The following is a 14,028-nucleotide window of genomic DNA, read 5'->3' as shown; positions in this document are numbered from 1 at the left end:
TTATTAGCAAAGAAAAAGGGCTGTTTATTGCAGATGGTTTTTATATCTATGGCCAAGCATGGTGTTAGCAATGGGTATCTGAAACCACTATTTAAATATCCTATGATAGGCCAGAGTGCATGTGCATACACAAATATGCATTGTGTTGCCCTGGAGCATTGTAGGGAATCTGAACTAGCTCCAGCATGCCTGCTACACTCATCAGAGTCCTGCATCCCCTTGCCAGGCATGTCTGCCAAAACTCAAATGGGGAGGACCCACTAGAGTATGTTGCGTCTACCTGGAGCCAGCCCTGTCCACTGCCTATTTTATTTTGTCAGTCAAATAGTTTGTTTCAGTCTCTGGATCTCAAAACTATTTCCTTAAGCTTACTGTATCACTGTTGAACCCAGCCAACACTGGAAGCTTTAAAAAAAATGGTTCTGGCATCCTTTGCTGAAGAGGGCAGCCCCCAATCGCAACACTGCTGAAGAGGGTAGTCTATAGCAATACTTACATTGCAATCTTGTACATTTGTGTCCAGAAATAAACCCCGTTGAGTTTAATGGGGTTTACTCCCAGGTACATTGAGAATATCTTTACAGCCTTAGTCTGAGGGATGGTGCTTTCAAACCCCACCCAATAAATGTGGGATCGTTTCCAGCAATTGAGTCGTCCGCATGTTTCTTGCCAGAAGAATGTATCCGTCGGTTCACGCCCTGCAGCTTCCTAAGTTCCATAAGAACCGCCCCCCCTAAGTTTTAGCTAGGGCTCCCCTAAAGGCTGCCTTCCTCAACCGGGGCCACATCAGTCCTAGCCAGCACAGGCAATGATTGGGAAGGCTGGGAAGTATGTACGACTCGGGGGGGGGGGGGGCGTCCGGCGGGGATAGGCTGCCCTAAGGACGTAAGCGCGCTCCTTCGAGTTATTGCGATCCGCCGCTGGGCCCTAAAGCAACCTCAATCACGTGCCTCTTACAAGCACTGCCTTGTCTCAATGTTCCGGCACTGTTCGCGGAAGGCGGGAGAGTTTTGTCGAGCGGACTCGTCGGAGCCGTCCCTGGGAGGGAAGCGAACCTGCATCACATCTGGAAACCGACGTCAGGCGCCGGGCGGGGCCAGCCAGCTGCGGGTGTGGGCGAGACTGGCAGAGCCACGCACTCCGCGCCCAGCGTCGCCAAGAGACAGAAGTGGGGCAGCGAAGGGCGAGTCTGTCTCTTGCCGGCCCCAGGGGGAAACCAGAGCTGCCGACCCTCATTTGGGGAAGCGAGGCTGGGCTCTTCGCCAGGCCGAGGGGAAAGCCAGAAAGAGCGCCGCTCGCCTCCCTTCGCCACGTTAGCCTCCCTTGATGGGCAGCTGCTGCTGTTGATGGCCAAAGGAGAAGAGCGGGCGATCCCCACGCGTGCGACGCAGCCCGAAAAAGACATGGCACTGGCGCCCCCTCCGCCGCCGCTCCCCTCACCGCCTTCCTTGGGCAATTCTGCTCCGCCGTCTCCATACATTCACAGCATGCCCGCCTGGGTGCTGGAGGACTTCTGCCAGAAGATGGACTGTCTCCACGAGTACGACTGGATGCGCTTTGGTGAGGAGGAGCCCAGCACCGGGGGCGGGGGGTGGAGGGGAAGGAGCAGCACGCTAGAAGACGTTGGGATGGCGAGGAGGAGGCGGGGTGGCTTTGAAGGGGGAGGCATCTGGAAATGGGGGTGCCCGCTCCTGATTTGCAGGTGTCGACTCAACCAGCGCCAACGAGCCCTTCTTTTTTCTGGAAAGGTCACAGTGCCGTGGTAAGAACATAACGGCCCTGCTGTATCAGACCAAGGGTCCACCTAGTCCAGCATTCTGTTCACACAGTGGCCACCCAGCTGTCGACCAGGAACCCACAAGCAGGGCATTAGCGCAACAGCACCCTCCCACCCGTGTTCCCCAGCAACTGGTATACATAGGCTCACTGCCTCTGGTACTGGGGGTAGCACATAGCCATCGGGACCAGAAGCCATTGATAGCCTTTTCCTCCAGGAATTTGTCTAACCCACTTTTAAAGCCATCCAAACTGGTGGGCATCACTACCACCAGTGATGGTAGCGAATTCATAGCTCATGTACAGAAGGTCGCAGGTTCAATCCCCTGGGGAGATACTACCACCACCAAGAGCGTAGCACAGTATTTGCCAACAGGGGAGCCATGCTTGCCAAGAAGAAAAGATAGGACGCTGTTAGCCAATAGGGGAACCATACTTGCCAATGGGACAGCACTTGCCAATAGGAAGATATAGGGCACTGCTAGCCAATAGCGAATTAATACTTGCTATTGGGACAGTACTTTGCCAGTAGAGAAACCATGCTTGCCAAGGACCCATTGCTTGCTTGGGCCAGACTGAAATGCATTTATACCTGTTTGAAACAGGAACAATACAGCTCATCAAATACAAGCCTGCCAACTGATAAATTAAACTGTGCCAGTTACAACTAACGATGTAATGGAGTTTCCAGGTACACTTGTTTGTTTAGCTTTCCAAGGCCTTAGAGCAGACTACAGCGTAAAGAAAACAAAATGTGCAAATAAGTACAGCCATTTGAAAGATATCCTTTAAAAAGTATTAGATCTTCAGACAAAATAATTCCATCAAAATATTATTAAAACTTGAATGCGTATATCCAACATTGGGCCAGTCACTCTAAGTCTAACCTATCACTGTGGCTTGTAACCTGCCGTGTGTGCAGGTTGCATGCCAGACAGATTTCCCTAATTATCCTCATGGTTGCATCTTGCCGTGTTGTCCAAACCTGGGTGGCATGGCTTGTATAAGGGAGCAGCATCCCTCAAATAACATATGGGCTGTTGCTGAAGGTTGAAAGTTGCTGCCCCTCTTCAAACAACCCACTCCACCCAGTGTTCGGATGACACGGCAAACCGCACCAGCAAGAGTAATTAGGGAAATCCAACTGGCAACACCGGATGGGGTTGGGGTTAACAACTGGCCCATTGTGGAGCTGTTCCGTCTTTCTCTGCTTAACAGATTTTCTGTGGTAACAAAAAGTAAGAAAAAACAGAGGGGAAAAATGGGAGGATTCATCATCTGAAGACACACAGCCTGTTCAATTTCATGAATGAGACAGGGTGATTGCACAATAAAAGCCTAGCCTGGAAGCATCCTTAATCCTTATGTGATGACTCTAGGGGAAAAATATGGTGTGGAAAAGGTGGATAGAGAGAAGGTTTTCTCCCTCTCTCATAAGACTACAATTTGAGGTAATCCAGTGAAATTAATTAGCAATAGATTCAGGACAGACAGGAAAAAGTTCTTCTTGGCATGATACGTAATTAATTTATGACATTTGCTGCCACAAGATGAGAAATTTGCTGTCACAATAATAGTTTTATATTTTCTTTCTGGCAGCTGGGATTGCTTCAAAGCCAAGTGGGAGTCTCTAGCTGCTGCGGTTGTAATTTCCCACAAACGCCTCTGGGCATGTGTGACTATCCAGGCCCTCCATGGCACTCACTTTATAATTGTGTCTGGGGCAGTTTATCAGATTTTCAAGCGTGCCCACAAGCCCAAAACGTTGTTTGCCCCGGCTTAGAATGATGGCTTTTAAAGGGGATTAGGCACGTTCATGGTGTGTAAGTCTATTAACAGTTGTTATGATGGGTATATGGAGCTCCCACGTTCAGGGGCAGTGTACCTTTGAACACCAGTTGCTGGGGAGCAGCAATAGGAGGAAGCTGTTGCCTTTGAGCTCTGCTTGTGGCTTTCCTAGTTAGTGACCATGAGATGATGGACTAGTTGAACCCTTGATCTGATCTGGGAAGACTCTTATCTAATATTGTGAAGGAGCATTTAAATACTTTGATGCTGCCAGTCTCCTCTGGCCAAACTACATATGACTTGGGGGATCAGTGATCGGATCTCTGAATGTTTTTATTTTAATGCAGTTTGCAGGTGTCTAGATCAGAGCAGTAGCATTGGGGAGGAGGGGGAGAGGGTGTTTAACCCATTTTCCTAATCTAAATAGTCTTCCCTTTCCCAAAGCTACTGTTAACGTGCGAAGAAAAATACAGGTAACTGTAAAAACAAAGCAGATACTGCAACGCAATTACATTCCTAATGCCCTGAAAGGTTAGCTGTTCCAAACTGAACTGTCCAAAGGTTCTTGTATCATGATCCCACACTAGGTAGAATCTAGCCTGGAAAAGCAGAATAGTGGCAGAATCTCTCAAATACTTAGAAAAGTACTAAAAAAAAAACCCACTTCCTATGCAAGACTTGCAATCTTACAACCACTTACCCCCAAATCATTTCTTCTGAAGCTCTGGGAGTAGCAAATCACTGCAAGACTGCAGCCTTAGGTCATAGAGCAGCTTTCTCCAAGAGGGCACAACTGTCAGCATTCCTGTTCATTGGCCATGCTAGCTGGGGCTGAATTAAGTCCAGAAGATCCGGAGGGCACCAGGTTGAGGATGACTGACAGAGAGAGAGTGTATGTGTGTGTATTATCAAAAGCACCTATATTTAAACAGTAATAATGTAGGACTTTCATACTTCCACCTCCATCAGCATGCTTGGTGATGTTTTTAGGACTTCTTTCTTAAAAACATAATGGAATCATGATCAGAATTAACTTTGATCTGACATTGGGATAAGCTGCTTGTAAGAATAGACTGAGAATACCTTAGCTGCAAACAATTTTGCCAGGTTTGTCACACGAATCTTCATTATGAGAAATACTTTGGGAGATGCCTTGTACACAAGGAAGCAGGTTTTATTTCAGGCTTTTCTTTTAATTCATGGTAGACTCTTTAGTCAGGGATTATAAGTTGCTGGACTACATTCCTGAAGATTGTGAAATTCATGAAATTCATGTGCAAAAACTGTTGCATCAGTGCAGCATCTCAGGAAAGTGCAACTAGTGGACCAGTGCAGCTGCTCTGTGCAAGATGTAGCACAGGTCAGATATCAATGATGAAATGGAGTGGCAAGGGCAGAATGAGAAGAGGCAACTCTATGCTCTATCTCAGGGTCTCCAACGTTTGTAGGCCTGTGGCTGGGCACCACCACAAATTAACTGTTGTAGGGGGGTGAAGGGCCAATCACAAAAATGTTGGGAGTGCCTCCCTTATCTGTGTTTATTTTTATTTATTCATTCATTCATTTATTTTTATTAACTACATTTCTGTACTGCTCAATAGCCAAAACAATCTGGGCGGTTTGTGTGTGTGCATGATGTGTACCCTCTGTGTGTGTGCTAGTCACTCTGGCTTCTCTCTCTCTGGCTCTTTTCTCTCTCTCTCTCTCTCTCTCTCTCTCTCTCTCTCTGTCTCTCTTCTTTTTTTCTCCTTCCTTCCTTCCTTCCTTCCTTCTCTTTCTCTCCCTCTCCCTCTCCCTCTGCTCTCTCTCCCCCCCCCCGGCTGCTCTTATCTCTCTTTCTTTCTCTGGCTGCTCTCTCTCTCTCTCTCTCTCTCCCCATCCCCATGCAAGCGAATGGACCACTTTCTCCACTCATTTTCAGGGGGCAGGAACCCCCGACACTGAAAATCAGTCGGGGAGCAAAGGGCCCCCCTGCCAAGGACCCTGTTGCCCCAAGGATCCTTGGTGGGGGTGGATTCCCCACCACCACAGCTGTTTTTTGGCAGGAGAGCTTTTTACATCTTTCTTAAGGTCAATGGGCCAATTGCCCCATTGACTTTAATAGGGATGGAAAAAGCCCCTCCCAAAAATCGTCTGGAGGGGGGCAAAGGTCATCTTCCAACAAGGACCCTGTTGCCTCAAGGGACCTTGGTGGGGGGTGCACTTCACACACACCCAGCCATTTTTGGCAAGGATGCCCCCCCCACACACACAATTGAATGGAAGAATTGCTCCATTCACTTACAGAGGGGAAATAGCTTGGAGGGCACCTCAGCCTGGCCTTGTCATGACACTCGTGGGGGCCACATGGGAAACCCCTGCTCTGTCCTATCCAAGCTCTCCTCCTTGCACTGGTACAATGTTGAGACCCAGCTTGTAAATAAGGATTTGTCTTATTGCCTGTGGTAAATAAGAAATTACTTTCAGACGACTAAGCAGAATTTTTTTTTTAATATTTGGAAAAGAGTTGGGTTTTGTTGTTGTTTTGTTTTTTGCTAGTTGAGGCACCACAAATGACTCAGTGTTGGTATGTGTGAGCAGACAGGCTGGTCAATCACTTTTGGCTAGTAACTCTTATGGACTTCTTTGCAAGGCTAGTTATGATCACGAGATAGGAGTATGAAGTAAATAATCCATGTTGTGTAGCTCAAACATGCTCCAAAGTGCCAACAAGCTTATACTGGACCAAATGCCAATGCAGCAATGACTTAGGGTCCAAATGCCAGTCTTCTCCAGCAGCCAATGGGGATTGTAAGTGTGGCAGAGGGACTTGCATGGGCCATGTATTTATCCAGGTCTTGTTTTCTTGATGCCTCCATCAGGTTTCGGTAACTTGCTGAACAGTTGAGGAACAGGGGCAGACTGGCCTAGTCTCCACCCTCTACAACTGTTGCATTGCCTCTTGTGGCCCCATCTAAAAAAAAGCCCATGTTCCTTCTGGACACCTGCAGGGCTAGGTTGCCAGGGCTCAGCAGACCCACACACCTGTTCCTACAGTCCTGTCCTCTATACTGCCCACCTCCCCATTGCAGGGCACCAGGTGTTGCTCTCTGTCTCCTGTTATCCTGTCTCCTGCCTTGCCCCCCAGGTAGTAGATACACAGGTGCCATACTCCAGATACCCCAGTAATCACATTGGAGGTGGCCCTTCTAAGACCCAAAGGGCACCCCTGAATCCAGAAGGTATACCACCAGTTGGGAAAGTTAAAAGTCATCATAGTCAACACCATTTCCTTGGGTAACATAAAGCCATAGAAATGGATACATCTCTTGAGTGAGCTGGAAAATGCTATGGCTGAACTCTAATTGTGAGGCAAATGCTTGGTTTGTAAGGTTATACATATTTTTCTAATTAAAAAAGCAATTAGTTGGGTGCCAAATTATTTTATGTGTGAAGTGAATGTGGGTTTCTAGTACTTCTGCTCCACTGTTGTCTTGGAACTTTTTTCTGAACAAAATCTCTCTGTTTTTCTTTTTAGCATCCTATGTGATCACTGACCAGACTGAGCTGAGGAAAATCAAATGCATGGAAAAGGCAGGAATCAGTATAACTAGAGAGCTGATGTGGTTGTGGGGAGTGAGGCTTGCAACCGTCCAACAGTTGTTGGAACTTCTTCAGGAACTGCAGCTCTATCGGGCAGCCCAAGTGATTGTGGATTGTGAGTAGTTGGTCTTTTTTTGTGGAACTAACCGGCAGTTGTTCATAATCATAGTAGCATCCAAACGAAGACCCTCAGCTTCTCGAATAAAATGCCCAGTATCCTTGATGTACAAAGTTGCTGAAGCTACAGGTGGTAAGAGAAAGGAAGCCATTGGGCTAATGGTTCTACCAATGATCCTGATCCTGACACACTTGGTCTGCCAGGGGGTGGAAAGCCTTCTTTATGGATTTTAGGAAGGATATACAACACAGGTGTTCTAGGGGAGCTTTTCATAAGAAATGTAGCTGTACTAACAATATAGTGTAAAGCTAATGCCTCGTGTACTGCAGTCTTAATAATTAATTGGATGTCAGTAGTGGTATCTTTACTTAGAAGTAGATAGTTAGTAGAATCGTCTAATTGACGTGGTGCTTCCTGACAATAGTCTTTTCTGTCCAGAAGTACTATGGCTCCATCCTTATTAGCTGGTTTGATAATGATGTTAAGGTTACTGGCCAGAGAATCAAGAATGTCCTTTTCTCATCAGGGAAGATTACACCATGGACTGCGTGAATTGCATTCCAATTTCTCCACATCTCATACAACAACTCATTCAAAAGTGGTGATGCTAGGATTGTTTACAGCGGGGATATATTTGGACCTAGATCTAAATCTGGAGACCTCATTCTGTGAAGAATCACCCCCCAAAAGTCTTAGTTTCAGTAATCTCACCAACTGACATTGATTCTACTATTTAAAGAATTGTAATTGGGGGTGGATACAAAACAGAGTCCCTTGTTCAAAAGAGTAAGTTGTTCATGGTTTAAGGGATATGATGACAAATTTATTACTGGCTGTCTTCTTTTGGGGCCTGCACGATAACTACTGTTCCTGTTTCGGTTTTGATTGGAATGCTGAGGAAGTGATGCATCGTTTTTTCCATCAGGCACCACTTCCTTGATGTTCCAATCAGAAATGAAACAGGAATAACAGTTACTGTGCAGGCCCCAAAAGAAGACGGACTTAGTAGTAAATTTGTTATCATATGCCTTAAACCATGAACAACTTACTCTTTTGAACTTATGAGTAGTTCATAACCAGTTAGTCACAGGTTTGTTCATTGTCATCATCACTCCTAATACCGAACTCAGTCCCAGCATGCTTATAGCTTTGTAGCCAAAATGGGGCCACCGAGCAATAAAAGGAAGGTATGGGCATGCTCTGCAGTATCCTAAGGTTTGCAGAAGTGTAAAAAACAACAACGCTGTAGTGGGCAAGAAAACCCCAAAAACAGAAATCAGGAAGATGGCATTATACCAGAATGAACCTAGGCATAGAAAATAATTAAAAAAAACTTTCATAGAAAATCAAGAAGGAAACGCAAGTAAGAAAAGATGAGTTCTAATAATATCTTCAGAGTAATACACAGAGAAGGCTAGCCAGAAGGTCTACATGTAAAGGGCTACAAGAGAGAAGGCACAGAGATTAAAATTGTGCAAGGCAGTAGAGTTTAAATAAGATTATTGTTTGAATGGAGGAATTGAGGAGGAGAACAGAGAAAAAGCAACAAAGAGAGATAAGAAGGGGCAAGACCAAAACGATCAATTGCTGGCAGTTACTGTAAATCACCCTGGGGATTTTTATTGAAGAGTGGTATAAAAACCTTTAACAAACAACCAAATAAATAAACTAAGAGAGCCGTGCTATGGTCCCTGGACAAATGTCCCAGGGATTATAGGAAGGCTCATAAAATCCCTTCTGAGGTCAGAGACTGCGCCCTGACCTCAGAAGGGGGAGTCAGAGATCCAGTCCCTCACAGCCGGCACAGAAAGAACCTCACCAGCTGCCTCTCCAAGGTTAGAAAATCAACCACAAAGATGGGGAAAGGGGGCGTTCTGGTGGATTATTTATTAATTATTTATTTTATTTAAAACATTTGCATCCCATCCTATATCATTAAGATCTCAGGGCGGTGTACAGATAAACTCAATTTGAACAGTATAAAACAATAAATAATTTAAACAGCTAAAAAGAAATTAAACCATTAAACAAGCTAATACCAATTAAAATCTAAAACAATAAAACAGCTAAAACAATGTGCTACTTTAGGGAATGCATTTAGCCCTCAAAGGCTTTGGTAAAAAGCCACGTTTTTACTTGGCGCCAAAATGAAACCAGTATCTGTGCCAAATGGGCCTCTGGGGGAGGGCATTCCACAACTGGGGTGCCACAGCAGAGAAGGCCCTCTCTCATGTCCCACCATAGTGTATGTCTCGCACTGGTGGGACGCAGAGGATGGCCCCTCCAACAGATCTCAGGCCTCGGGCAGGCATATATAGGGAGAGGCGCTCCCTCAAATATTGAAGTCCCAAGCTGCTTAGGGCTTTAAATGTCATCACCAGAACTTTGAATTCTGACTGGAAGCGTATTGGCAGCCAGTGCAATTCCTTTAAAACTGGTGTTATATGAGCTTTATGAGATGTTCAGGTCAGCGGTCTAGCTGCTGCATTTTGCACTAGCTGCAACTTCCAAGTTGTCATCAAGGGCAGCCCCACTAAAGTGCACTGCAGTAGTCTAATTGGGAAGTTACCAGCGCATGTACTACTGTGGCTAGGTTATCCCTGTCCAGGAAAGGCCATAGCTGGTGGATCACCCGAAGCTGGCCCTAAGTACTCTGAGCCACGGAGTCCACCTGGGGCTCCAGTGACAGGAATGGATCTAGGAGTACTCCCAAGCTACACATCTTCTCCTTCAGGGGGAGTACAACCCGTCCAGGACAGGTCACTTACCTAATTCCTGAACTTGGGAACCACCGATCCACAGAGTTTCAGTCTTGGCAGGATTTAGCTTCAGTTTATTGGCCCTCATCCAGCCCATTATAGCCTCCAGGCACTGGTCCAGCACTTTCACCACCTCAGCCAACTCTGACAACAAGGAGAAATAGAGCTGAATATCATCAGCGTACTGCTGACACCCCACCCCAAAACTCCTATTGACCTCTCCCAATGGCTTCATATAGATGTTGAACAGCACTGGGGATAGAATAGAGCCCTGTGGCACCCCACAGCTTAATAGCCATGGGGTAGAACAGGAATCTCCTAACACTACTCTCTGGAATCGGTCCTGCTGGTAGGAGCAGAACCACTATAACACAGTGCCCCCAACTCCCATCCCGCAGAGCTGATTCACTAAAATACCATGATCAGTGGTATCAAAAGACACTGAGAGATCCAGGAAGATCAACAGGGTAGCACCCTCCTGTCTTTCACCCAGAGTGGGTCATCAGTCAGAGCAACCGAGGCTGTTTCAGTGCCGTACCCTGGCCTGAAACCAGACTGAAATGGGTCCAGATAATCAGTTTCCTCCGAGAACGTCTGAAGCTGCTCAGTCACCACATGCTCAAGCACCTTGCCCAAAAAGGGAATATTGGCAACGGGGCGATAGTTCTCACACACCTCTGGGTCCAGGGAGGTCCTCTTTAGGAGAGGGTGCACTACAGCCTCTTTCAAGGCGGCAAGCACCACCCCTGACAGAGTGAGGTATTTGCCACCCTCTAGCAAATGTATTACAGCCAATGACTGAGGGTTCCAATCCCAATTTCTCTGAGCCCGAGCCAGATCCCAACACACTCTTCACCAGTCAGAACAGTTATGCTGGGTGACATTTCGAGGATGAGATAATAGAGGTGTAATAAGATTTTTTGCCATCCTCACTGCCGCACGATAGGCACAAAGTCTTTGCTGATCTTTGATCGTACTCGCTCCGAGACCTGTGCCACCTGCACTCTAGCCGTCGTCCAGCCTGTTTCATTGTCTGTAGATCATCTGTAAACCAAGGTGAATTGCGGGCTTCACAGCACCGGAGTGGGCGCTTGGGAGCGATTGTATCGATGGCCTTTCCTATCTTACCATTCCATAGTGAGACCGAGGCCTCAATTGAATCGCGGGGCCTATCAGCCAGAAAATCCCCCAGAGCATTCAGGAATCCATTGGATTCCATAAGGCTCTGGGGGAGGACCATATTCATCAGTCCCCCACCCCTGCATGGAGGATGGAGGTGGGGAAGAGACTAGAGAGGCCAAGATATGATTCATCTTGAGCCTCCTCCAGCTTCCTTTATTTCGCCTCGACAGTGCCCTTGCTTGACAGGCTGAAAAGGCCGTCTAGCTAAAATAAAGGAAATTAGCGGACAGGGAGGCAAAGATCACCTCCACCGCTTCTCCCACCCTGCCAGCTTTAGCCCAGCAGGTCATAACAACCTCAGAAGCCTCCAAGTTTGGGGTCTTCCGAGCAGCGAGGGTGTAGTCCATAGGACTGCACCTTAAAAGCATCATCAAGTAAATGGTTTTCCATCAGGCTTTTGCCCTGCTGAGCACAGAGATTTTATTCATGCTGTAGTTTTAAGTCACTTTTTATCTTCTGTGACCTGTCTCTTCCCTATATTTTTAAGACTGATTATTGGATTTACTTCTTCTTAAAGATGTCCTAAGGCACCTTGAAGGTTTTTTTTAAAAAGGGGGAGAGACAGAATATAACTACTTTCAATAGAGTAAAAATATGGATATCTGACAAAATGGTAAGCAGCTTCCAGTGTACAGCGACCCTTCTTTGTAGGTATGTCTGTATACATATGGGATGCAGAACCTCAGGTCTGGGGTCCAAGTCCGACCCACCTGGGGTTCCCCAAAAGGCCATGCGCCTTCCCCTGGTTCCACCCTTTCCCCCCCAAACCACTGTTCATTTGGTTCATTACCTGGCTTTTGTACAATTTGTTCCCTACTCTAAAAAGTTGACGTGCCTCCCCAAGGCTTAGTTACTGGCAGTAAAAGCTTTAAGATAAAATAGATTGATTTTTTAATTTTTGGCCCTGCCCCTTTTGCCTTTGGCCCCATCCACCAGTGGAATGGGGGCCCTGAGAGCTTCTCCGAAACAGAATTCGGCCCTTGGCCTGAAAGAGGTTCTGCACCCCTGCTATGTACCAAGTGGCCATATTCAGATGTAATGGGAAACCATGGCTTCTTTTTCCGTTATGTGTGCAAAATTCAAGGAGCCTCAGGCTTGCCTACTCCTCCCTACCCTATTGCACCATACCCTCCCCTCCTTTATTTATTTTATTTCTATACCGCCCAATAGCCGAAGCTCTCTGGGTGGTTCACAAAAATGCTTAATTTAAAAAAAAATCTTTACAAATTGTTTTTAGATATCTATTGTCTCTGTGCGTGCTATCTGTTTATATGTTTTAAGTAAATGGTTTTTGTACTTTGTATAATGTATTTTAATGATTTTTACTTTTTGTGAACCGCCCAGAGAGCTTCAGCTGTGGGGCAGTAGAGAAATATAATAAATGAAATGAATGCCAGAGGAGGAGAATAAAAACTTCCATTTTCGATTTTAAGTTCATCACATTACCTCATGATATTGAAATTGCAGGAATTATGGTTTCCCACTACCACAATGAGCTGTGGCTCTCTCCTCCCCTCTTCAGCATGCCAGAGAAGTCTAACACTCATTGGGCTAAGTACTGTTGCAAAATGTGAGTAGCCAGTCATGTGGATGTGACATGCCTGCTGTTAGAGCAAGCATTTCAAGTGACTCATTGCTTGGATAAGAGACTCATTGCTTCCCTTTTGTTGCAAATTCTAGAATCCCCCATTTCAATTTACTGCCAATATGTCAACCAGGCATTGCTTTGTGGGAAGAAGGGTAACGGAAAAAGGGGGATGCCCGCAGCATCCTCCACTGGCTCCCTCCAAAGGCACAGGGGTGAGAAGGGGGAGGTTGGAGTTCAAGTCCTATGAAGGGAAAGGAGGAAAATGTCCCACTTACCTTTTGTATGCCTGGCAAAAAACCACAGCAACAACAGTTGTGTTGGGTGCAAAAGAGAGGGACTCAAATCCGCACTAATCTCCACAGAGCAGCTCCCTAAGCACTCCGCCACAGCAGCAGACAACAAATGAAGAATTTGTCTTCCCCCACTGATAGATGGCAGGAACAGAGGGACCCCACCTAGGTGGAACAGCTCACATTTTACAAGGAGCGGGTCTGATGTTGAAATGCAGGTTGCGATGCCACAGTAGGCAAGGTGGGAAGGGGATTGGTAGCACAAGAAGCCCTCTGTTTGGAAACACTCGACGGGGAGTGGTGCTACCGGAGTGCTCAGCCATTGTTCATGCCTTCGCCTCACATACACCTCATCATTAGGGAAAGGCTGGGCTGGCCTTACCACTACACAGGGTCATGCACCCGCATCAGGTGGCAGACCAGGAAAGAGTGGTGAATTGTGCCGCTCGCCCTGTCCCTGCCAGGAGCGCCTGCCACTTCTTCCAACTGTGCGCGGCTGTGGCTTCAGCTACCACCCGCCTAGCCTACCCGCTTGGCTAGCTGCTCCCTTGCTTCCTCTGGCCTGCCCAGTCACTCCTACCTTGTGCCCCAGCTGCCTGTGGGGCTCCTATGAGCTATCGTGAAAGGCTGGCCTTGGCCAATCTCTCGCGGGAGTTCACCAGACCTTTCACGATAGTTGGGACACAAGGCGGGAGCAGCAGCCAGGCCGACAGGAGCAAGTGACCAGTTGAGCTGGCTGGGCGAGCAAGTGAGGGTGAGGCTAGCTGGTGGGCTGGCCAGCATATAAAGGAGGGGGAAGGGCACGCAGGAGCACTGGTGGTGGCTACTGGGAGCGCAGGTGGCAGCAGCAAGAATAGCGGGTAGGCCAGCCAGGTCGGGGGGGGCGGCACTACTGCCTCACTTGAGGTGGCAAGATACCTCGGACTGGGCCTGAGGAGAGGGGAA

General features: G+C 47.1%; 1 protein-coding gene across 2 annotated transcripts in view; it reads left to right on the top strand.

The window, feature by feature from the left end:
• The first annotated feature begins 1,007 nt into the window (after nt 1-1,007).
• Nucleotides 1,008-14,028, top strand: part of IRAK2 (interleukin 1 receptor associated kinase 2) — a 42,018-nt gene continuing 28,997 nt past the window's right edge. The window contains exons 1-2 of one of the 2 annotated variants that reach the window (XM_084840263.1): nt 1,008-1,560; nt 7,082-7,261. In XM_084840263.1, coding sequence (XP_084696389.1) covers nt 1,347-1,560; nt 7,082-7,261 — 394 coding nt within the window. In that variant the 5' untranslated portion in view covers nt 1,008-1,346. The remainder of the gene's footprint in view (nt 1,561-7,081; nt 7,262-14,028) is intronic. The other variant, XM_084840261.1, reaches the window with a different exon arrangement.

Source organism: Heloderma suspectum, chromosome 2 (assembly GCF_057233095.1).
Source record: "Heloderma suspectum isolate Gila_16-S chromosome 2, 16-S_ref, whole genome shotgun sequence".
Lineage (NCBI taxonomy): Eukaryota > Metazoa > Chordata > Lepidosauria > Squamata > Helodermatidae > Heloderma > Heloderma suspectum.
The sequence above is the reverse complement of the archived record's forward strand: the minus strand, read 5'-3'. Positions and strand labels throughout refer to the sequence as shown.